This window comes from Chelonoidis abingdonii, chromosome 17 (assembly GCF_003597395.2).
Source record: "Chelonoidis abingdonii isolate Lonesome George chromosome 17, CheloAbing_2.0, whole genome shotgun sequence".
Classification (NCBI taxonomy): domain Eukaryota; kingdom Metazoa; phylum Chordata; order Testudines; family Testudinidae; genus Chelonoidis; species Chelonoidis abingdonii.
Window position 1 is genome coordinate 36,005,149 of NC_133785.1, and position 24,775 is coordinate 36,029,923.

At 42.0% G+C, this 24,775-nt stretch overlaps 2 protein-coding genes across 5 annotated transcripts in view; one reads left to right on the plus strand and one right to left on the minus strand.

The window, feature by feature from the left end:
• The first annotated feature begins 1,296 nt into the window (after positions 1 to 1,296).
• Positions 1,297 to 8,908, plus strand: PSMD6 (proteasome 26S subunit, non-ATPase 6). Its single transcript, XM_032801025.2, has 7 exons — positions 1,297 to 1,527; positions 2,294 to 2,439; positions 3,707 to 3,926; positions 4,047 to 4,155; positions 5,600 to 5,768; positions 8,394 to 8,471; positions 8,599 to 8,908. Exons 1-7 carry the CDS (start codon positions 1,324 to 1,326, stop codon positions 8,693 to 8,695), a joined length of 1,023 nt encoding a protein of 340 aa, XP_032656916.1. The 5' UTR covers positions 1,297 to 1,323; the 3' UTR covers positions 8,696 to 8,908.
• A 9,042-nt stretch (positions 8,909 to 17,950) lies between these two features.
• The window catches only part of ATXN7 (ataxin 7), a 142,900-nt gene continuing 136,075 nt past the window's right edge, over positions 17,951 to 24,775 (minus strand). For all 4 annotated transcript variants that reach the window (XM_032801044.2, XM_032801046.2, XM_032801048.2 and 1 more), the window contains 2 exons: positions 23,525 to 24,464; positions 17,951 to 21,906 (listed from right to left, as the gene is read on the minus strand). In XM_032801044.2, coding sequence (XP_032656935.2) covers positions 21,889 to 21,906; positions 23,525 to 24,464 — 958 coding nt within the window. In that variant the 3' untranslated portion in view covers positions 17,951 to 21,888. The remainder of the gene's footprint in view (positions 21,907 to 23,524; positions 24,465 to 24,775) is intronic.

A 24,775-nucleotide genomic window follows, 5' to 3' on the forward strand; every position in this document is an offset into this window, starting at 1 on the left:
CTCCCCACCCCCCCGGGGTCCTGCTCCCTCCCCCACCCTTCTCTCCCCTCTCCGGGCCCCGTTTCCTCCTCTCCCCCTTCTCTTCCTGGTCCTGGTCCCGGCCCCTACTCCCACGCCCTTGCCCCTGCCGCAGCCCCATTCCCTCCTCTCCCGGGCCCTTGAGTCCCAGCCCCAGCCCCCTCTCTGACCCCTGTTCCCTCCCTTCTCTGTCTTCTCCTCCGCTCGGGTTCTCTTCCCCTCCCACCAGCTCTAGCCCTCTCCCCCCCATCCTCCTCTGTCTCTCCGTCCCCCCACATGCCCCAGCACCAGCCCGCAGTCCCCATTCCCTTTGACCTCCCAGTCCCAACCCCTCCCTCCCTCCCCAAACTTCCCACTGCCAGTCCTCTTCCTGCCCCCTCCACATCCCCCCAATCCCTCTCCCTCTGGAGGTGCAGCCTGGGCTTTCTCTCTTTCCCCCAGTAACGAGGTCTGGGTCCTCAGCCTGCCCTGCCAGCACTCATAGGGGTGGGGGAGTTTACAGCATCACTTTATTCTGTGAGGTGTGGGTACATCTCAGTCTCTGTGCCCCATGGTCTCTACTGCTGAAGAGAAATGGCTGTTGTTTATCTTGCAGTAACACCTAACAGTGCCAGTCCAGTATCAGGGTCCATTGCATCTTACGCACATTTAACGTGCAATTTCAGCTTTACGCGGTCAGCGAAAACGAAAACAAAAACAAGACAAAAACAATGTTAATACTGTACCTGTAGTGCAGGTGATTCCGCCCACCATTACACTCAGTGTAATTTTGACTATATGCGATTTTCGCTTTACGCACTGATTGCGGAACATAACCCCAGCGTAAGATGCGACAGACCTGTATACGCAAGAAAAGAGCCAAGCAGCTAGACTAGTAACATAGCAAGAAGCAGGTGGAGTGGTTTGAGCATTGGCCTGCTAAGCATAGGGTTGTGAGTTCAATCCTTGAAAGGGCAATTTAGAGATTTAGTTGGGGATTGGTCCTGCTTTGAGCAGGGGGTTGGACTAGATACCTTCTGAGGTCCCTTCCAGCCCTGATATTCTAAGTAGCTAAAGAGCAGGCTGGGGCCCAGGGAAATGAATGAGCTGTGCATAAGAGGCAGGAGACTGTCAAACAGGAAGAGAACCTGAAACGTAATCTTCAATGCATAGTGTCTAAATGTCTTTTTAACAGGCAGCTCCTGATAACTGATGTGGTTATATCCCTCCCTTAACGGGAGTTTTCCTTTAGCACTTCAGACTATTGATATGGGATCCTGCAGCAATGTTTAAGACAGCAAGAGCTACCCCAATTCTGTTTCAGATATGGCCCCATACTATGAAGCTCTCTGCAAGCCGCTCGACTGGCAGATGGACATGGAGCTGTTGAATAAGATGAAAAAGGCGAATGAGGAAGAGTTGAAACGTCTTGACAATGAACTGGAAGATGCAGAAAAGATCTTAGGGGAGAGTGAAATCCGTGATGCAATGATGGCTAAGGCTGAGTACCTGTGCCGAATTGGGGACAAGGTGAGTTAAAGGCCCAGGTTCCTTGGGCTGCTGTCATTAAAATCATTCTTTGTCTTTCAAACCAGGCAAATTCCTATGCATTCTATCCATTTAGAGGAGGCCCGCTGACTTATGATCTGGAGAAAATAGAGCTACACATGGGTAGGGTGAATGGTGAGATCTAAGCAGTGCAGCAAGAGAAAGGAAAGCGATATAAAATTGGGAAGTGAAAGGCAAACCAAGAAGAGAACAAATAAAAGTTTGCCATTTAAAACTTTTCAAAACATTTTGTAGACAGTATTTTCTACCTACCTAGTGTTTTGTTTTTAAGCTGTTACATCATAATTGCATATGCAAAGTGAGTTAGTTACTGTACTCATATAATCATTGAGGACTCTGTTAAGGTATTTTGAGAGTAACTTTTGGAACTTCTGATCTAAACTTTGACAAGTTGTGAATGTTAATCTCCTTTTTAGAAGAAGGTTGGTATTTTAATTATTTAGGATAGACAGTTGTACAGTTCTCTTGTGGGTGATACATCTTGATCAGAGCATGCTAACTTAGTTTAAACTGGCTTTCTAAGATGGCTGCCAGCTTTTTTAAGTGCCAAGACACATTTCAATTGTCTGTGGGTTTTTTGCCCCCACAGTACTGCTAAAATGTCCTTCAACAAGATAAATCTGTACACTGCCCTGGTAACATGCAAGGCAGCTTCCCTTGATAAGATATTTTAGTGGGGTGCCAGTTCCTTTTTATGTTCTAATATTAGAAAATATGATCTTGTTAGGAAGGAGCTCTGACTGCTTTTCGTAAGACATATGACAAAACCGTGGCACTGGGACATCGTCTGGATATTGTGTTCTACCTTCTAAGAATTGGTTTGTTTTACATGGATAATGACCTCATCACGCGGAATATTGAAAAGGCAAAAAGGTACCATTGTTAGATTTGTGGCAAATATCACCTTTTGAAGTAAAGCATCATTGGTTGCATATGTCTAACAAAACACTAGTTTTGAAGATAGCTATAGAACTGCGCGATTGCTAGTGAATAGGTTTGGCTTATTTGTTAATAATTTAAAAAAATAGTACGTATTCTTGTTATAAGTGCACAGTGCACTTTGCAATCTGAAAGAAATCTGAGTTCCTGCCACATGAAGCTTATAATTAAAATACAGTGACATTTGTATTCTCATTATTTACTAATTTGCATTAAATCTAGTTGTTACACATTATGGTCCTGGGTAAAGTTATGAAAGACACAAATGATTATAACCAGGGCTTGAAAAACTTACCAGATACCCACTAGCCAGAGGACTAAACCTACTAGCTAAAGTTAGATATGAAAGATGAGTGGATGCTGCATCAGTTAGTCATGGGGCAATCCCATAGGAGAAATGCTGGTGCCCTTACAATCTCCAGCTGCTGGGAGTGAGGAGGTGCAGGTGTTGGGATTTCTGTGAGGCTGCTTGCAGCCCCTGGACACTACCTGGGGCTTGAATCTTTTGTGTCTGCTCCTGGCTATCCTGTGTTTGATGAGTTTGAATTTCTAAACCTCTTCCTGCCTGTAGCTGCTAGAAGGGAGAGGAACTTTTTTCCCCTTAGCACCGTGGCACTTTCAGGCTGCTGCAATGAGTGGTCTCCACTACTGGTTCCTCCTCATCTTGGCTGTTGCAATGAGAGATCTTTGACTTTACTTTTCCCTCAGTCACTATTTTTTGTGTTCTCCCCTGTGAATGGCTCCTGGCCCTTCCTCCATTGCTGCTAGTGGCTACAGCAGCATTACATGGGTCTTGAAAGTTTCACTGCTTCCCATAGGTTTTGGGGGCTTTTTTCCCTCTTGCATTTTTTAAAAATGGTTTTAGTCTACTGGTGGACAAAGCTGTGAGGAACAGAGGCATTGGAGGTGTGTGCTTGCAGACTCAGGATCACAGTACTGCATAGGTTCACATTTGGAAGATTAACATCACAATTAAATAGGCTAGAAACTTTTAAATTTTTTAAAATGTAACTTGAATTCTGGCCTCACCAAGGAAAGCATCCCATCTACCAATGACAAGTGCACTTTTGAACCCCTAATTGTTACGATATACTGTACTTCATAACTAAGACTTCCTTGTGCACTCTAATCTTGTTAAATGTACTGTACTCATTATTTCAGATAAAGAAAACAAGTAAATATGTATCTTATTTGTTTTAAGTCTAATAGAGGAAGGAGGAGACTGGGACAGGAGAAATCGTCTGAAAGTCTACCAAGGTCTTTACTGCGTAGCTATTCGAGATTTTAAACAAGCAGCAGAACTCTTTCTTGATACAGTTTCAACATTTACATCCTATGAACTTATGGATTACAAAACATTTGTAACATATACTGTCTACGTCAGTATGATTGCATTAGACAGACCTGACCTTAGAGAGAAGGCAAGTAAAGCAAACGATTGCACTGATTCAAGCTGATCAAATTATTCTTAATTTTCTCTCTCTCTCTCTCTCTCTGACGCTAGTATATGAAACTTCTAAATGTTGTTTGATTGCTTTCAGGTTATTAAAGGGGCAGAGATTCTGGAAGTGTTGCATAGTTTACCAACTGTACGACAGTATCTCTTTTCACTCTATGAATGTCGTTATTCAGTCTTCTTCCAGTCATTAGGTAAGGATATTTCATACACTAGTATCTTTGCCCTGTGTTTCTCATTAGGTCGTGTGAGCAGCTTGCTGCAAATCATAGCTGAGTTTTGTAGAATTGCCATGGGGATGGGCTGCAGATGTAGTTAGTATTGTCAAACCCCTGACAGTTAAACTCATCCATTTGCTTTAGGTGAATCACTCCTAAATATCACTCTCCCTTTGCAGCACAGTGAGGTAGAGTAAGCTGCTCTTGCAGGGATTTATCGCTCTCTAAAATGTTTCTTATAAAATGAGCATTCTGAAAGATGGCATCTGGTTGGATGAGGAAGGTTCTTAACAGTGGGGGCACCTAGCACCATCTTACAGGGTGTGATCAAAGAGCCAGTTTGCTATCTTTGGTCTTAATTCTGTGGTCAGACCTATAGGCTGTGTGCAAATACAAGATTCCTGGTTGTGGAATTGAGACCTTAGGTATATCTCAATAATTCCCATTTTAATGGCGTTAAGTACTACTGTCTCCTAGAACTGGAAGGGACCCCTGCAGGGTCATCGAGTCCAGCCCCCTGCCTTCACTAGCAGGACCAAATACTGATTTTGCCCCAGATCCCTAGGTGGCCCCCTCAAGGATTGAACTCACAACCCTGGCTTTAACAGGGCAGTGCTCAAACCACTGAGCTATCCCTCCCCCTGAAAGGCTTCCTTTAAAAGAGAATATAGTTTTTTATAAAGTTAAAACACTGGATGCTTCAGGAAGCTAAAGGAGTCTAAATTCTGTAGGTTGATTTTTAAAACCTGAATTTCAGGTTTAAATTATAAAGGGGAGATTTCATAGCCGCTGGCTATTTAGGGCAGTTTAGAACTGGTTTCTATGGGAACAGTGCAGAAATGAGGAAAAGAAACAGTTTTAAAATTCATTCTTTATTGTTGCCACTGTTCTGTCAGTTTTCATGCTGCTGGTTTCTGCTCCAGTTTCCATGAAAATGGGTTCTAAGGTAGGAAAAATAAGACTTAAAAAAAAAAAAATCTTCCCTTTTACTTTGGGGAAGACTGGATCTGAATGGCTGCCCTGCAACCAAAAGCAGAGAGCAGAAAATCTCAGCTGCTGTTGAGAATTGCAAATGCCAGTGTGACAAAAACCAAGAGCTCCTGAAGCGTAGTTTCTTAAAGCCAATTTAAGACCCTCTCAATAGAAAACTAGTCTTACCCTCAGCTATGCTATTCTTAAGAACAAGTTTTGATAAAGCAAACACAAACCAAGTACTATCAAAGATGTGAGTATCTACTTGGATTGTGCCTTTGTATCTCAATGTACATGTACGGGACACAGGGATCCAGTACAATCACATACCATATCGTGTTGCTTATTGAACTTTGTGTTTTTTGGGTTTTTTTTTTTTTTTGGTATAAGCAAGAATAGATGTACTCTAAGAAATTATAGACTGTATTTGTGATTTTTATCTTTTCAGCTATTGTAGAGCAAGAGATGAAAAAAGATTGGCTGTTTGCTCCTCATTATCGTTATTATGTACGGGAAATGAGAATCCATGCGTACAGCCAGCTCCTAGAATCCTACCGGTCACTGACACTAGGGTACATGGCAGAAGCTTTTGGAGTCGGTGTAGAATTCATAGATCAGTAAGTTAAAAGTAACTTTTTTGTAAGTTAGAGACTTTAGTCATCATTTAAAAAGTAACAAGTTTACAACGATCCTGCTACAAATAAACAAACGATACCAATAGAGAGAGGAGGTGTTTACTTAGACCATCCACAAACCAAGTTATCTGTGTATGCATGCAAGATTTTTTTACTAGTCTCATGTTTAAGTGTAGAAATCAGTTTAACTTTAGTCTGTTTAAAAAAAATTCATTGTCCAATATTTCTTTTTCTCTCTGCATAAGAAATTTATATTTAGTTTTTACACATAAAGCATCATGAGATAGATGCCTTAAGAAAATATTTTTTTCTTTAAATGATAAGACCAAGGGCTATCTGGATGAATACAATTAAATTTAGGGAACGAGGATATAACGCAGTTAAAAGTTACGATGTAGATGAGACTTCATCATGTTCTTTAAATTTTGACTGTCCCATGTTTCAGTTTTGGGATACTTAAGTTCCATCTTCACTACAAGTTTTAACTGGATTGCCTGACTCACCTATAATTGCTGTGTAGATTGGACCTGATATTTGTGGTTTAAATCAGGTAAAGTGTAGGCAGCTGTTGTGCAAGCTTTCCAAAAATCACACCTCAGTGTGCACTTGTTTGGTCTCACCTTAGAACTGGAACTACAACTAGTTTTCACTGTGACCTAAATTGGGATTTGAAGCTAAATTTAGAGTGAAAGATTAGTGGATTTACCTCTGATACCTATAACAGCCAGCTCGTGTTTGAATACCTCTAGAGGAACAACTTACTTCCATCTATAAGTATTTTTTTAAATATTCCCAGTTAAGAAAAAATAGGCAGGAATCTGAGTCCTGACTGAAATGTACATAAATAAATTAGTAAAGCAAAAAAATGAACATTTGAACGGAAACTGAATATAATCATATTAATGAGATCAGCACTTAAGTTATACCAGTTTCTATTAATAGTGAGAGTAGATATTAATGATTGTAACTTACCTGGTTTACTATAGGTACTTATCCATGTTGTCATGCTCTACTATGGGTTTGTTTATTTTCATTGTCACTTCTTTCCTAGCCACAAACAGTTTTCTGGAAACAGACCAACAGGAAGAGTTTAACCAATCCTTATCAATTTACAGGCACGTGCTCAGCACCAGCATTATTTTTTCCTTAGTATCCACACTTTGATCCATAATAAACCACTCTAGTTCGTTTTATTGCGATATGACCTCATAAGAATTAGTTGGACCAGGAAACAAAATTAACATGAGCAGCAATTTATTAAGCAGACAATCTAACATGCAGGGCTACTAGGAAATGGCAAACAATTTTGTACTGTTTCTCTTAGAAAAACACACAAAATTGTTGACAGGTTGTGTTAAAGCCGCTATTTTCAATGCCAGGCAGTCAGACAGGTTTTCCACTTATTGTCCAGTTTTTGACTCTTCCATACCACCATCTCTTCTGCTGTTTGTTCACATTCTAATGGGCTATTTACTGGAAGGATTCAGGGTTTAACCACATGATCTTAGGAAATGGTGGAGAGCAAGTCAAACTGCTCTCTGCTTTCTGCTACATTAGAAATGTTAATGGTTTTTAATAACTTGGGGGGGCTTTCAGGCAAGGGACTAGGGTGGGTAAAAATGTGTAGTAAGGCTACTCTCTGTTATAGGAAGGGCTGAAACATGAGAAGTAGGCTGTACGATTGAATTTTTCAGAAGTATGGGAGGGCAGTGGCAATGGGGAAGAGGACTGTCTAATCAGAGTAATTTGAGCACAGGTGCTGCTGGCCATCACTGAGTATAGTTCATTTAACACTGCTGGTGGGAAAAAGATACAGAATCAGAACAGATGTGCAGGAGGAGGAAGTGGGAGTGCTCAGAGCTGGAAAGGAGACTGTTGGCTCCTCCAACTGGCTCAGAACATCAGGAGATGATAGGAAGAGTTTGGTAGCCACAGGATGCTTGCACGAGGTGTGGCAGGAGGTTATGGGAGACATACGTGGATTTTGGATTGAATGGGCTGGACATGGTTTGTAGTAGGAGAAATAGAAATGATGGGGTAACCACGTTTCCATTGTGGCCTTCTGACAACTTATTTCAACCACCAGAACTGAAAGGTGACTTTACACAAAGCATGAAATACATAACTCTGCACTCGGTGACGAGACAACTCCCATTGGCTTCAGTGGGAGCCTGGGCTGAATAGGGAGTTCTTACCCAGGTTCAGAGTATAAGAGTAATCTAGTTAGCTTTTAGGAAGCAACGACACCGCTATTTAATGTAATAGCATCTAATTTTGTAGTTGCCCTGCCTTGGAGCCTTTCCACTAATATAACTGTAGACAATGTCAAATGCTAAGGAGCTGTACAATAGAATAAAAATGAAGTGTACACAATACACCACCACCTCCTAACGTCCAAACAAATGAGGTGCAGCTTAAAAGAAGAAAAGGAAGTAGATGAGCAAAGGTGGAACATGAAAGGCCCTTCTAAAAATAGCAGTGGGGGAAAAAACTTTAAAGTGTTTTTTTAAAAAGTGGAGTGGTAAGAAAACAAGACACTTTGTGGGAGCCTGCAAGTCTTCTGTGTACCATCTATATATTTAACTTTTTTTTTTTTTTTTTAATTAGGGAGCTTTCAAGATTTATTGCAGCTGGGCGACTGCATTGCAAAATAGACAAAGTAAATGAGATAGTTGAAACTAACAGGTACAGTATCTATAATCTGGTTTAACACTGTATATTCTGATCACAGTTACTAAATTGACTGCGTTATTGAAAAGCTTGTCATGGTTTAATGTGACTTACTATAAACCCCTTTCTTCATAATTTGTAGGCCCGATAGCAAGAACTGGCAGTACCAAGAAACCATCAAGAAAGGAGATTTGCTGCTAAATAGAGTTCAGAAACTTTCCAGAGTAATTAATATGTAATACTTTTTTAAAAATAACGGAATGCAAAATGTAGATGTTTAAGACTATTTTGGAAGTAATGTGTACTGTATGAGTTGATATGCGGTAGCTAAAAAAATTATAAGAAAGAAGTAGGGTTTTTACAGTCTGCTTCATTATGTAAACAACGGAACTGTATAAACACTAAATTCATGTTTTCAGATCCCAGTTCATTAAATATATAATACAGTGGGATGTAATGTGCTATGTTTATGTACAATGTTCAGTATTTTGTTCCATAGTAAACTATTATGTTTAGAAAGCAGGGCTAATATTTATAAGCAAAAAAGAACTAGTGACAGGCACAAATGAACAAGTCCCATAAGTAATTCTGGGACTAAGAAAACTAGATAGTTTAACAGTAGAAGGAAATATTTACATTAGAGTAGTAGCCAAAGGCTTCTCTAGGGATTGGGGCCCCATGGTGGTGGGCACTGTACAGAGAGATTCTCTATCCTGAAGGGATTACAGTCTAAAGACACTGACAGACAACGAATAGAGGGTATACAGCAGCACACACCCTGACTAATATGGTACAGAATTGGCATAGCTTTGTTAATTGCATAGATTGTAACTTTAATTGATTAAAGTAACATTGCTCTGAAAATGGTATATTTGCTAGCTGCCTGCTAATGCTATATGTGGTAAAGAACATTAAGCAGTTACATTATCTGAGCATTACAGCTGGGGTTAACCACTGAGTTAGATTTCCAAGTTTCAGAATGGTGGTATGACACAGTGGGAGACACTAAGACCATTTGATACATCAATCAGCAGTATAAATCACACACTATAGATAGCCCTAGGCAGCTGTGGAGAAAGAAAGAAAAAATTAACTCTGGTTCAGGAGTTGGCCCAGTGACACACAGTTCTGTCCTTAACAAGAGCCTCCAGCAGCTGCTTCCACCATCCTTGCTTGAGTTGGATGGCTCAGAGCTTTCTCAAAAAAAGAAGAGCTCTCAGTGCAGTGATATTAGCTGAAATTCAATTCACAGTGCTCAGGAGCCACGCCTTTTTACCTTGCCTTCATTGCTGGTCTGATATCTGCTAGGGAAGATAGTCACCCATATGCGGATGGGTGTCAAAACCCTTATCTGGGATGTATGGAAGGAAGTGTAGGTGAATGGAGCTTAGAGGACCATAATTACACTCTATCTCCACATGCCATGGGGGACTCTGGGCATCTCCCTATGTCTGAGTAACTACCACTTTGCTGGCCTGTGGAGGTTAGCACCCTTAGCCACAAGCTCTGCAGGTGAGGAGTCACTTTATGTCATGATGGTGTAGATCACTTCACTGGATTGTTCTGAAATTCATGCTCTAGGAAGTTGGGTTGTCCCCATCCCCTCCCCCAAATACCTGAATTTGTAATCAGCTGGTTGGGAAAGATGAGGTGGCCAGCTCACCCATAACTTTTTCTGAGCAGTACTAATTTGGGCAGTGTTAAAAAATGAAAAATTTCATGCACATTCCCTGTTTGTTAAAAAAAAATCCTGATCTTCATTAATTTGCCTCGCGTGGTCTGAATAACGGGGGGAGTGTTGAGAGTTCGTTGCTGTGGCGTCAGCTAAAGCAGTTGATTATGTGTTGGGCCAGTGGTAGGTGCTCTCACAATAATTGCTGTTTATAGTGCTGGAGTTTTAATTTGAATCCACATTCTCTTTTCATTGTATTAGCAAGCCTTCCTTTAACACAGTATTTCACTCACAGCTTGTTTTCATTGCTGTGAACAGCTGGTTGCTTCTTTTCCTGACCTGTGCTACTTGTATATTAGACGAAGAGTAGAAAGCTGGTACTGATACACTTCAGGTTAGTTCTGGCTGCCCATGAGCAATCTTTTTGCCTTTAATTCAGTCATGGTCAGACCACACTACAGGTGGCAAGAGCCGCACTACAGGTGGCAAGACAAGTAATGGGATTTTGAAGGTTGAGAGTGAGACTGTTTAATCGAACTTTTGGGGGGTACAGATTAATTTCTCCTGCTCAGTAGTTATATTTGAACAGGCCTTAAATAACTGACAGTGCTTTGATACGACTTTCTTTAAAGCCCACGATGCCATGAGGTGGCTCCTCTCCAAAGGCAGAGAAAATCACTGCCCTTTTTTACCCAGCTCTTGTTAGTAGCACCTGCCAAAGTGAATCCTTTTAAGACAATTCAAGTTAAGTCAACAGGAACATCAGTCCAAAAGCTGTCTTTAGGGACTAACTGTATGGGGCACAAGTGCCACGGCTTCATTTTCCCCTCCTTATAGGGCTGGCCTGCATTTTGTCACAGAATGAAACTTTCACTACAATTCTAACTTGGCTTTTTTATTTTCACGTACATATTTCAGTCCTACAGGGGGAAGAGAACAGACACCCTCAAAGTATGGAGATAGTTACAGTACATGCCCAAATAAGACCTTGCAGATATTTTAACTCAATTAAGAACAAGGGAAGAAACTAAATCATCACTCTCAGTACATCGTAATGCCACCCCCCGTTCCATACCTAGATTCCTTGAGGAACTGCCTTTGTTTATGAAGAGTTCACATCTGGTTTTTTTGTTTTGTTCCTGCCAAAATGAAAGTGAGCAGAATAGTAGGATATTGCAAAAATAAGTTCACTCGCATGGCGGTGAGAGTCAATTCAAAGCACAAACAACACCTCCTAACCACCAAAACAGAAGATTATTTGTAACTATCTGAGATACATTCATTCTAGTAAGGTGCTTAATCAGGGTGATTAGCCTTATCCCCTGGACCATTCATTGCACTGAAGACAAGTATACATGGCCTCATTTTTTTTAATCCCTCCCCTCTTTAAAAATCCCCAACCCTCACTTATTCCGCTGCTCCCTACTCTTTTCTCTACAGGAGATCACATGCTCTGACCTACACAGCCTCTGTTGTCGCTCCCTGACCTGATGGCGGAGTCAAGAGCTGGCAGAATGAGTCAGGGGAGTTCATACCTGACTGATCTCAGGCTTTCAGTGATCACTCAGGGCTTTCAGCTGTGCTGCAGTGATCATAGTCATAGGTGATGCTGAGCAGGGAAAGAAATCTTGGCCAGGTGCACTCCTCAGATGACACTGGTTGAAGGCCAGGCCTGTCTGGATTCACAGATGACCTGAAGAAGACCTCTGTGTAAGCTCAGAAGCTTGTCTCTTGAACTTCACCTCTGGATTCAGAGAGAGCAGCCATGGTTTATGCCATTTATCTGAGTGAGGAATATAAAGGTAGTTTACTTTTTTTTTTTTTTTTTTTTTTCAAATGTCAGCAAAACAGCAGGGGAAGGGACCAGGACATTCACAGGCCGTGCACTTCCCATTGGGCATCATCACAGTGAGAGGTTCTGGGACTGCTGTTGCTCATGTCAGTGTGTGGTACAAATCTAAAAACAGGCCTTCCTGCAAAGGTGAAGTCCAAAGATTGCAAGAATCTCACTCCAGTCATTCCCCAAATTCTTAGCATACCTGATGCTGAAGAAACTCAGTGGTCAAAGAATTAACAATACAAACAAGACCTTCTAGGGTCTGGCTATGCTGTACTTAGATCCCTGTGGCTGGCTAGGGCCAGCAGACGGGGGCTCACAGAGCAGTTTAACGACAGTGTAGCTGTTCAAGCTTGGGCTGAGGACCAGGCTCTAGGGTTCTGCTTTGCAAATGCGTGACCTGGATGTTCACTCCTGCTCTCGTTCAGTTGTATTTTCCCAGGTGGAATCCCCATTTCGTCACCTGCCCATTTTTCTGACCTCTAGGTCGGAGGTGGGCAAACTATGGCCCGGCCCCTTCCCTGCTGTTCCCCCTCCTCCACAGCCTCAGCTCACTCTGCCGCTGGCACAATGCTCTGGGCAGTGGGGCTGTAGAGCCTGGCCTGACCCAGTCTCTGTGCTGCATGGCGGCGGTGGCGTGGCCCGACTCTAGCGCCACTAGTGCTCCAGGCAGTGCGGTAAGGGATTAGGGAGTTGGGGGGGGGGAAGGGGTGCACATAGGGGTTAGGGCTAAATAGGGGGTTGAATAGGGGCAGGGGTAGGGGTTCTGGGGGAAGTCGGGACAGAGAGAAGGGGTGGTTGGATGGGGAGGGGTCCCCAGGGGACCATCAGGAACGAGAGGAGGAGTTGGATGGGGTGGTCAGGGGACAGGGAGTGGGTGTGTGTAGATGGGGTAGGAGGCCTGGGGGGGGGCATCAGGGAAAGGGAGCAGAAGTCTGGCAGGGCAGATAGGAGGCGGGGGCTGGGCCACGACCTCCTCCCCTAACCGGCCTTCCATACAATTTCCAAAACCCGATGCAGCCCTCAGGCCAAAAAGTTTGCCCACCCCTGCTCTGGGTACTAATCTAAAGGGGTTTTTTTTTCCTTCCTCTTTTGATGGGAGTGAATGGGAAAGAAAAAAAACCCTCAGCGGGTGGCTAAAGCGTCAAGCAGCCGGATAGATGCGCCTACACAAAGCTCTCAGGCTTAGGGAACGACAAAGCCAAGACCTGGCAGAAGCTCCCTGGGGGACTGCGTGCAATCTTCTGCATTTAAGTGTCTTAAAACAGGAAAGCTGATCTCTCAGTGCCCTCCCCCACCAGGACTGAACCAGGCGGCCAAAAACAGGTTGCTGTGGCTTTCTCCACACAAGTGGGTTACTGACAGGAGTCTCTCCTGCCTGGCACTTCTAAACCCTGGGGGTGCACTCAGCCCAAGCGGGTTTGCAGAAATGCTAAAGGCTGAGCCTCCGCCCAGCTATTGGTACCTTGCTTTTCCATTTGCACTTGGATGAAGGGAGGAGGGACAAGGGAGGTCTTGAGTAGCTTGTCAGTAACACACACCTGCACTGTGGTTGAAATCGCTTTGTTTACCTGCTGCTCTGCCAAAGACTGTCTTGCTTCTTTCCTGATGTGTGCCCAGCCCCACAACGTACTGTGATCCATGCACACACTTAACATGCTCACCTTAGCTGCTTCACACAGGTGTTTCTAGTGTGGACCTCACACTGATCTCTGCAGGAAACCACTCGGGTGCCTTTTTCCAACCTACACGCATGGGAATCGACACCTGATCTTCAGCTACTGTACAAAAGTCACCTGTCATTGAAGTGGAGGTCAGGAATTGGGGCACGTTCGGCACCAGGTCAAAGCTTGTTGCATTAAAATAAGCTGGACATGCTCCAGCCTTGTTTACGCTTGAAGCTAACCAGCGGTGAGCACCAGCTCAGCTCCACTTTTTGTCAGAAGTGGGTCATTTCTGTTGGGTGGACGAGCCCTTTCACTGCAGTCCTTGAGCTAGGTTTCAGGCCCTAAGACCTGGCTTGTAGGCAAGTCAATTTGCCTGCATTTTAACTAAAATTTCTCAAGAGCCTCTCGACAGCTAGTTTGGGAAACCAGCAAACCACAAACAAATGCCATTCTTCTTCAATAAGCAGCCCGTGCTGCTGCTTAGTGGTGAATCAGATATGTAATTGTAGCACTGGAGCCAAACAGCCAAGAACTTGAAACAGCGTTCAGTCAAATCAGGGTCCTGGGCAATTGATGGCACCACCACATATCTCTGATCAGTTGTCATCGCAGGATGTTTGTGATAAAAAGCAGAACTGGTGAAATAATTCCCCCTGATATGCAGCGAAGGACTGGTTGCTGCAATGGTCTCTGCAGCAGCGGGTGCAAACAGGAGCAGCTCAGAGTGCTCTAACGTGGAAGGGTAAGCGTAGTTCACAAATGGCCCAGGATTGTGGCTTGCCATGACTTGGAGCCACTTTTCCACTCGCTCCCCAAGCTGTGCTGTGCATTCTCCAGCTGCAGCCCAGGAGCTCAGGCTGCCTTTTTTTCCTCTGTATTCTGCAGAATCTGAATCCATCCTGGCAGCAGCAGAAATACACTGAGCAGAGAGGAGATTGGGTTAGACCAACACTCCACCAACCTTGATTTTCATTTAAAGGGATTCTGTATGGGAACTGTTATTTACCCCGTATTCTTCACACAGTGCACTGTGGAACTCATTGCCAGGGGAAGTTGTGAAAGCCAAAAGTATAACTGGGTTCAAAAAAATGTGAAGTTCATGGAGGGTAGATCCATTAATGGCTATTAGCCAAGGTGATCAGGGATGCAACCCCATGCTGCGGGTGTCCCTAAGCCTCGAACCACCAGAAGCTGAGACTGGATGAATCACTCAATAATTCTGCTCACTCTCTCTGAGGCATCTGGCACCAGTCACTGTCAGAAGACAGGATACTGGGCTAGACTGACCATTGGTCTGATCCAGCATGGCCATTTTTATGTTAATTTGCTTTAAGAGCACTGCCATTTTCAGCAGGGTAGACATTGTGAACGTTATCTGTTGGGCCCAAACTTTTCTACTTTACAGGCTTCTCTGCTGCTGAAAACTGGCTCAAATGCCAAGCAGGGGCAGGAGAGAAACTGCTCTTTATGGGCTTTAGGATGTCAGGTGGTGTGACTGGGCTGGGCTTGGCTTACCCTACCCGTGGTGCCGCCTAGCGATTAGGTCACTGGGTCCCAGCTCTCTCGTCTCCAGTGTCCCTGGCGAGCAGTGACTCCAGCTGTGTTGCGGTCCCCTCTTATGGTAGTTAGTGACTCAGTCCTCTGACCAGGCAACTAGTGGAGTCACCTCCTTCCGGGGTGACAGTCCCAACAAGATATATACATCTATAGATATCCCCACAGAAGGAAGTCTTCAACTCACCTCTTGATCCTGGTGGGTTGCACACCCTTGCCTCAGGGTGTGCAATATCTCTACCCGCCCTTCCCTGCAGGAGGGTAGGAGATGGGGTCTATGCCCCTTTCATGGTTGGTTGATAGGGAAGACTGGGCCCAATCCAGGGTTCTATGAATAGCAGCAATACCAAGAAGGGTTCTGAGGCTGCCTCCCTGGGCCACTTCCTAACACTTTCCCAGTCCAGGGCATGGCCACAGGCTCGGAGCCAATCCAAGGGACGGGTTCCTTAAGGATAAGCTAGTCACTCCTCTGGGACCTCGGGTAGCTGCTGCATGCAGACCCCTCCATTCCTTCAGCAAGGGCTCCTGCTGTACCCTTACTCAAGAGATCTCAGGACAGATGTGTCCCCCTATCCTATCTGCTATTTGCCTCCCTTACTGAGCTGTCTGGCTCTCCTTTGAACTCCTCCAGACAGGACCATTTGAGTCATGAACTGCTCCTTAACCCTAGCTATGCAACCCATCCCGCAGGTTCCATCCTACATGTTTTGGGCACTGAGCAGGCTCCTCATGGGACCTCTCCTCTACCGTAGCCTACCAAGGTTCAGACAAGCAGAAGCTAAGATATACAAGAGACATCATCATCACACGCACGCACCTCAGTACATCGTGGGAAGTGACACCATACTGGATGATGCCTGTCCTGAGTTCGATGCACCCTGCTTATGGGGAGCTTTGAGGCACCTTCTTTTCTCTCTTAAGAGCAGACATTTAGATAGCAGCACTTTCATACACTATTCACCCACCAAACTCCGGGGTACATGAGGAATGATGTCCATAATCCTATCGTTATAAAGTAAAATAAAATGCCGAATACCCTCCCAACTGTGAACCGAATGCAGCTGCCAGTGCAGCCTCTTGCTGAGTCTGCAGCCAGCCTGAAACAGTAGCTCAAAGTCGCAAACTCCCTATTGTCTTGCTGGTCATCTTAGCGTATAGAAGGGAGTGGAGCCCATGGGGAGGTGACATCTGGAAATACCTACAGGAAGGGAAATGCAGAGGGAAGAAGAGAGGAGAAACTCAGGGGAAAAGGTGAGAAGCAGAAAGGAGACGGGAAGGAACAGACACAAAGATAGTGGTGGGTATTAAAGGAGTGCGGATTTTCTGAGTGCTACTGAGCAGGACTCAAAGACAACAATAAATAATGGTAATGACAAAAGACTAAATTTTACACTTGACCTTGACAAACATCCTGTTGACCCTGAGGGGAGAAACACTGTGACCTGAGGGGAGCTTGAAGCCGTAACCATATAACCCACAGATCACCACTTAAAATAGAACGTGGACCGTCCCAAATGAATGCCCTGTCCCTGATCGATTCATGCCATTGGTTTGAGCTTAGCACGCCAGCTAACATTTGCATTTTGTAAGCAAGCGATTTGTAAGTTAGAGGGAATCTGAAACGAGAGACACCAGCAATGAGTTCCAAAGAATATCATCGGAAGCCATTAACTCCTCAACTACTAGATGGATGAACTGGTGACTTGCCAGAAAATAAAATCTTTACCTCAGAAGTAATTTTGGCTATAAAGAGCTGTTTTGTGTCTAACAGAGGACTATAAATGCCACTTTACCTGAGGAACTCAATGCATCCTTTGCCCGAAGAGTCACTACTGAAGCCTACATAATAAACTGAAAAGAAAACATTAAAAAAAAAAAACCAAAATGGGAACACTCCTTCCCACGCACAAACCCAACACTTTTGTGTCAGATACTCCTTTTAAAAGAAAAGTTGGGGCAAAAAATCTTCCCTTTGTGATAAAAATTACAGACACAATTACTGCTACTTAATGCAACCATGGAGCATCACATTACTAATGAGACTTTGACCAAAACTTATGCCCCAGTCCTGCAAACTGACCCACGTGGGTGGACCAGCCTCATCAGTCTCCATCTGAGTCCATCCACTGATCAGCTTGCAGGCTCAGGGCTTTAGATATTGAGTGGGATACAGAACTGCTCACTCAGGCATATTCTCATCACCATCAATGGGAGATTTGTCTGTATAAGGAGTGCCAGCTCCTATTTCGGAGGCCATTTCTATTGATTAATGTTCTATGAATAGGTATGTTGATAAAATCAGAGTTCTGTCACACAATATTCCATGCCTGAAGTGAAGCGATGAATTATATTCTGGTAATCCTATGCCCTGGTATCTTGCTGTATTTTTTCACTGCACAAATGTATTTTTAAAATAAAGAAATATTGTTCAACACACTACATTTTGTATTTCAAAACAGAAATATTAAAAAGTGTCTTCCAATCATTCTACTTACACTCCATAAAACAAGAATCTTAAATAAGCCAACCTTCTGTGAACAGGGAAAAGTACTTAGCCATTTCTCAAGAATATACCAAAGCAAACAAGGTTGTACTTTTTAAAGGATCGGATGCTACCAGCCTCATGTACACGGGGGGTAAGGGCTGGCAGACTCTGACCCAAAGTAATTCTCTGAAATTAGTTCACTGAGGCACCAATATGGATGTCTACCTTCAATGCTAAATTGTTTTGCTTGGTACTATAATGAAGCAGAAACATATAATGTATTTCATGCAACCAATATCATTTATTGAAAAAGCCTGATTTTATTGCCTTGTTTAGTAACATCTGTTTGTGTAATTTTTTTCATGAAGCAAAGCACAACTTTTTCTTATAAATAGTATAAATTATTTTATTTACAGAAACTTGTTACAAAACAAATAGACTATATATTTATTTTTCTTTTAAATATCCAAAGTAATTTTTCTATCCCATGACATTTGTTCATGTTCTATACAGCAGCCACCACAAAGTTCAGCTGATCAGATGCTCTTGATTATGTATACAAAATTATCAAACTATTCACACATTTTACACAGGAGATTGCTTTTTAGAACCAGGCTCAACACTGAGCAGGATACTTTCGAGGCCTACATTCACATTGACATTATGTAGTGCTCATTTTTAAATTACCTTTCAAACGTAAAATATTTCGCACAAAATATAAAAATGATTTTCTGCTCAACAGTGAAAAGTTAAGAATTTTTCAAGCCCAATTCCCTCCCCCAGGACAGAATGAGTGAGAGACAACAGAGATTCCTTGGCAAGAGAACTCTTAGAGGAAGACAACTGCTGTAGAAATGACATTTGGAAATCACACATTTTTTAAATTGTTTTAAGAGGTACTTATCTGTTTTTTTTGTTTGTTTGTTTGTTTTTTTCCTGGAATACAAAATATTTTCAACATTCTCTTTTTCTAAACTATATCGTTTAAGAATGAATAACCAAAAAAATATTTAACCCTTGGCATTATTTTGAGATGCACGATTAATGGGCTTGTTTCAAAACACGTTATTCTATTTAAAATGTTTTACAAAAATCACCAGCGTCAGTCATTTTTGTTTTTTGAACCCCTTCTAATTAAAATTTTAGAAATATATAGGTGGAAAAAGCAAGCTCCAAAATTTCAACTGAACATTCAAGTCTTTTAAGGAGAAGCTGTTTAAACAGTCCAAGCTTAAAACTAGTTATATCAGGCACTTTCAGTTTTTCCATTAGTTTTAAACCACGAGACCCATACAAATGCGTGTGCGCGCACGTGCACACACACACACATACTAAAAAAAGAGAAGCAGACTGTCACTTAACTAAATGTAGTCTTCTGGGAATCAGACAACTGATAAGCAATGCCATCTAGACCATTTAGACCCTGATCCTGCAATCAGATTCTTGCGGCAGACCTCTGCATGGATCCAATTGCAGGATCTTGGCGTTAGTTTGTGGGTATCCACTCCCAAGACACTAAAAGGGACACAATTTTCACAAAACAAAAGCATCCCTTAATTTGCAAAGTAGGCATGTTACTATTAACTTGGCAGTGAACCACTTCAAATTATAAAAAAGGTATTTGCTATTTTTAATTAATTAATAAATAAATACTAGATGATCTCAATTGTACCAAAACTGGATATAAGAAAAAAAGACCTGTGCAAAAATACATATTTAAATATGTACAATCAATTAACAAAATATGTCTTCTGAAATAGGGATACTTCAATATTTATAATAGAACAAGAAATTCCAAAATAAAGATACAAAAGTATGTTTTCTGTATAATTCTTTGTTCATCATTGCAGCAATATTTTAGGTTAAGAAAACTGCAGGAGTCATAACGAGACGTTGGAAAGCCTATAAAATTGTATCTCTTAAATTACTACGAAAATCTGTCTAGAAACAACCCAGCCACTGCAAATTCAATTTTGCAAGGTAAATTAATTTTAAGCTTCCTTAATTATTTACAGTAAGAATTATGAGAGACAATAAAAGCTTCAGGAACCGTTGTCTGTTTAGAACCAAGATCTAACCTGTAATATTTAAGCAGGTTTGTACTAAAGGGCAGACGAAATTTAAGATGGCGTCACTTCCTAGTCCCAACAGATTAAAACTACGAGCCCTAATGCATATGTATTTAAAACCCGGCCCTATATGAAGCACAGTGATTAAATGCTTACTTTCAAATGTCTGCATGGTTTTGAATGAGCTTCGACTTGCCATTAAGCTTTCAGATCAACATAATCTTTACGCAACTAAAGATGTTCCATCACTTAAAGCCACAAAGGTTGACGAATATACATTTCTGTTCACCTGAAATGTAAGTCCAACCAAATTGCACTTGTGACTGAATTGTGGGGGTGAAACCTTGGCACCACTGACTTCCATGGGGCCAGAATTTCACACCCATTGTGCAGGAAACAATCCTTTCAATTGGGCATCATATTACATCTTCAACTTTTTGTTCCTGAAATACAGTTAGTTTATGTTTGCATAATAAACATCTGAAGTGTTTTTTCATGGTGACCTTTTATATAAACTCAAAGCTAAAGTGTCTGCATAGAGGCTTGCTGTTGTTTTGCAGTACATAATAATTCTGCAGCAAGGTCATGTTAATTTGGAAGTGTGAACAGGTAACCAACCAATCACCTGCTGCTCTTAGTGGCTGAAGAATCCCTGATGTACGATTTGCCACCAAACTGGGGAGAAGAAGGCTGGACTGCGTGAATAATTTGATAGGCTCAGATTGTCTGATCTCAGCAATATCTGGTGCCCCTTTAAGGCAAGAGTATATTCTTGATTTAGAAGTTGTTTTCCTTTACTTCACCCCTTAACAAAGGTTCAAGTAAAGTCTCAAAATTCACTGTTAAAAAGCTTACTGAAAATATGCAAATCAATTACATTATAAATAATGCTAAAGCCCTTTAAAGGATTTCATTTTTGAGATGTTTTAAAACAAGATAAAATCTCTCGTGAAAACTGACCATTGACTGTAACATAGTGCAGTCCCTTTACTCACTGTATCTGAGAAAAAGATGATAGTAACCCATCCAGGTGGATTTAAAGCTGAACTCAGCTGCTAACTAGCATCTCGTGCAGCATTCTGAAATATCTGATTGTGGGTAGCTGAAAGCATGACAAGGGTTAATGATTTGATTACAAGAACAAGGCATAAACTAACTGAAAAGCTTTCAGAAAATCTTTAAATATTTAAAATATTTAGTTTTAAAAGGGCTGTTTTTACAGGCCGGAAGGTACAACCAACCTAATTCAAACTAGTAGAGTTCTTCTTTAAAGTAACAAAAGCTTCTGGTATACAGTATAGGTCAAAAAATGCATTCTTTGGGAATAATTTTATAGGTTATTTGCCTTTGTTAATTGATACTTTTGCATTCGGATTTCCTTCATCAAAAGAAATTAACAATTTTTACTTTCTTTTGCAATAGAATCTTATTCAAAATAATAACTGCTTTTCCATCAGGTAGAGTACAACATTATTTTTATATTTGTTTTTCGAACAATGGCCTCAAACAAGTTTTTAAAAGTTTTTGAAACTCCTGACAGCTTCTTATCCCAAATTACTTGCAAAAGGCTGGGCAAAACACAGACTATTTAGTTTCTGAATTGTGCTATTTTTGTGTTCCATTAAAGGAACACTGCTATAAAAACACTAAAGCCATATTCCCTTCTTGAGGGCTTCTTTTCATTGTGCCTAACACCTTACACCCCCGCTGGAGGGGTTCTTTCAATTGACAGCGCCTGTCGGGTGGCTAATAACCTACAAAAGACACCATTAGCATAAAAAGAGTCCACAGTAATGGCTGTCCCCAAACATTCTTTTGCCAGCCAGTCTATGTCAAATAGCGGCAAGATGATGTACTCCTGTAGGTAAAATCTCACAGATTTGTAGCAAGCAGTCCAGACCACTGTTAACACTGGTAAGAGCAATTATGTGGCTGAACTTCATCCAGTGTCCATTTACAATATTCACTGCTACAGACATGGCTTCAGGGAAATTCCTTGTTTGAATGACAGTCCAGTAGATTTCCACACCTGAGGACCATGGGAAGCTGGGATAACTCAAAGGCATCTTGGAGTCCAGAATTCCAGATGGAGGTTTTGCTTATAGTGAACGTTGTCCAGTTCTTTTCTCACCACGGCATATTCAGCTATCAAGGACGTGCCTTTGGCTTTCAAACAAAAAAGAAAGCTGTGTAAGCAAGCATGTTGTAATAGCTATAGTAAAGGCCACATCAGGCAGGACCTTTCTGCACAGCAACAGAACACGTCAGAGGGAGTTACAAGGCATCAGGTAGCATTAACAAGAGCCAGTTGGCTTGTTTGCATCTGGAATTCTAAAGTCTCTGCCTTCCCAAGTAATTGTGCCCTCCAATTACACTCCTAAGTGGCTGACTTGTATCGTAGTCACGACAACAATAATCAGAAGCACTAAGGTGTGACTTTCCGCATTTCTTAAACCTATACATTCAATTTAATTATTTCAAAAGCAGCTTTTTCCCCCATTAGGTTGCTGAGTTAAATAAAAACCGTCAGGAAGTATCAAAAGTGAAAGCTTCCTAGAGCAATGATGGCTGAGCCGTATTATCCACAGATAGTCATTTCTTCTTCCTTTACAGTATGTACACTAAGCGTACAACGGCGACGACAGACCTGTTCTTTGGAGGCAAGGGAAAATTCAGAGACCTGTCTAAGATGGACCTTTGTGAGCTCCTAACACTTCAGTTATACGAACTTTCACAGTAACACGGAAAAAAAGCCATGGGGGGAGGGGCTTGTAGGACTGGCAGAAATAGAAAGACATCGTCAATATTTCAACGCAGTAGAAAATATAGCATGGGGAACAATCGTACAATGTCAGGGATCTGGATGATCTGATAAATCTTCTCCATATCTAGCTTGTCGGAGTCTATTTTTTAAATAGTCTCTTTCAAGTGATCTTCCAACCTATTTCTCATAGTTTTGCAAAAACAGCTTTATCTGATTTTTCTCTGTTATTTCCCACTCCTCTCCTCATGACCCCACTATGCATGGCAAAATAGGTTTTAAACAACACATCCCTTTCAATGTGGTTCTATTTTGAGAAGAAACTATAACAACAGGACCCTACTCACTCGCAAGATCTGATCCCTTTGTGTTTTTCTTGTAATTTCTGCTGGTTTTAAACTAACAAAAAAGTAATTGTTAACTACTCTTTTCTCCTGTTCATACTCCAGAGCCAGTCAATAGAGCTCTGGGGAAGGGAGCTGTATTTTACTGCAGCTGAGTTATAATCAAAATGGTTAACTATGTTCTGATTATAGAATGCTTATTGTTCTGGATATGGAAGTCAGAAAGATTCCAGCTTGACTTTCAAATGTGGCTCAGTTTTCAAGGCTGACACTCAGGAAAAATATTTTTACTTGTGAAGTGAGTGAATTTCATCTGGGAGTAATTAGGTAATAATTACAGAACCCATTATGCCACTTTTAAACCCAACTTTTCAGAGTAAAACCACACTTTAAAAAAGTGGATTTGTTGTAATAATCGAACAGCAACAGATTCACAGTGAAAAATAGTTCAAAAAGAGTAACGGTCAAATGGGAAAACAGATACCCACTTTTCACTAACACAGTGTCTAGAATCAATTAGTCAACCTAAAACAACAGGACACGACCTAGGGGTCCGTTCTGGCCTTAAACTCTCTATGACCAATATACCTACGTGCAGTCACCTGTGCAAGTCTGCAGAGTCTAAAGCTAATCTGTCAGGCCTACGTCAGTGAAATATCTTCAATACAAAATGTCATACCTGATGAAGAAGAGAATTGTTCATCAGTCCCTGTGTCCCTGTCATTGCACTGGTGTGTTTTGCATGAACATTGTTCACCGGTGGCAATTTGGCAACCTTGTTTGATTTGCTGCTGTTTATGCTGCTTGAACCAGGTGAGCACTTTCTTTTCTTTCCTATGAATTTGTCCAGGGAAGTGTGTGCATGTGAAAAACTGCTGTGTGAATTTACAGTCAGTTCACTGGCCTGATGAACAAATGGCCCTAAGGAAAGAGTGGAATCGCTACTGTTCATCATCACACTCATTCTTTTTATCGATTCTGCAGGGCTTCCAGTAGGAGGGCCCCTCCCTGATTGGTCATGTTTGAGGCTACCAGAGTTAGCTTTGCTAGTCATACAATTGAGGCCAACACTGTGCGACGAAGATGTCAGCGATGAATGATAAGAGGTCCCAGAGTTAGCCACGCAGGGTTTCCTCAAGGACTCCGTGGAATAAGACGAAGGAGCTAGCAGTCCGGAACTGGTTTTACGCTTCTTTCCTGAGCCACCGCTGCTACTGTTGCTATTGGTACTGTTACAGTTGGCGCTGCTGGCAGAAGATTCCTTAGGTTTAAAAGACTTGCTGGATTTCAATTTCTGAAGTTTGCTGGGCATAGGTGAAGGTACTGAGGAAAGCACTGTAGGTGTTGAAGGGGACGAAGACACTTGTCTTGATTGCATACTGCAGACAGGGTCCACTGCACCCAGCTGAGAAGGATTGGCATTTAGTGTAGTTCCATGTGGTGGGACTGATTTACTATTAAGAGACACACAGGAAGGAGAAACCAATGTTGGTGATGACATAACTGTGGTGGGTAAAAGGAAACCTGCGCCACTGACACCATACTGTGACGTAGGCGTTGAGTTTGTCCAGTGCGGAGCACGAACAGACGCCGTGTTGCTAGATGCTGGGGGAATTTTCCTAGAAAAGAAAAAGAAGAAACGGTTCATGTTCTTTGTGCACTGACACCAGGCTCCTGAAACTGTCCTGCATTAGAATAATTATATTTGCATTTGTTCAGTGCAAAAATACTAACATTATCAAACCCTAAAGCATTTTGATAAATTAACCCAACTACACTGCAAACAAGTGAAGTACTGCTTAGTGATCCTATCCCTTTGGTGGATGGATATGTGGTTACTTATCTGTAACTGGAGTTCCCTAAATATGACTGTCTGCTCTTCTGAGTGAGATTTTCAAAAGTGCTCACCATTGGCCTAACTCTGCTCCCA

Coding starts and splice junctions, on each gene's coding strand:
- PSMD6 (XM_032801025.2), top strand. CDS start 1,324: ATGGCCCCATACTATGAAGCTCTCTGCAAGCCGCTCGACTGGCAGATG. Junction 2,440..3,706: donor AATATTGAAAAGGCAAAAAG/GTACCATTGTTA, acceptor ATTTGTTTTAAG/TCTAATAGAGGAAGGAGGAG. Junction 4,156..5,599: donor AGTCTTCTTCCAGTCATTAG/GTAAGGATATTT, acceptor TTATCTTTTCAG/CTATTGTAGAGCAAGAGATG.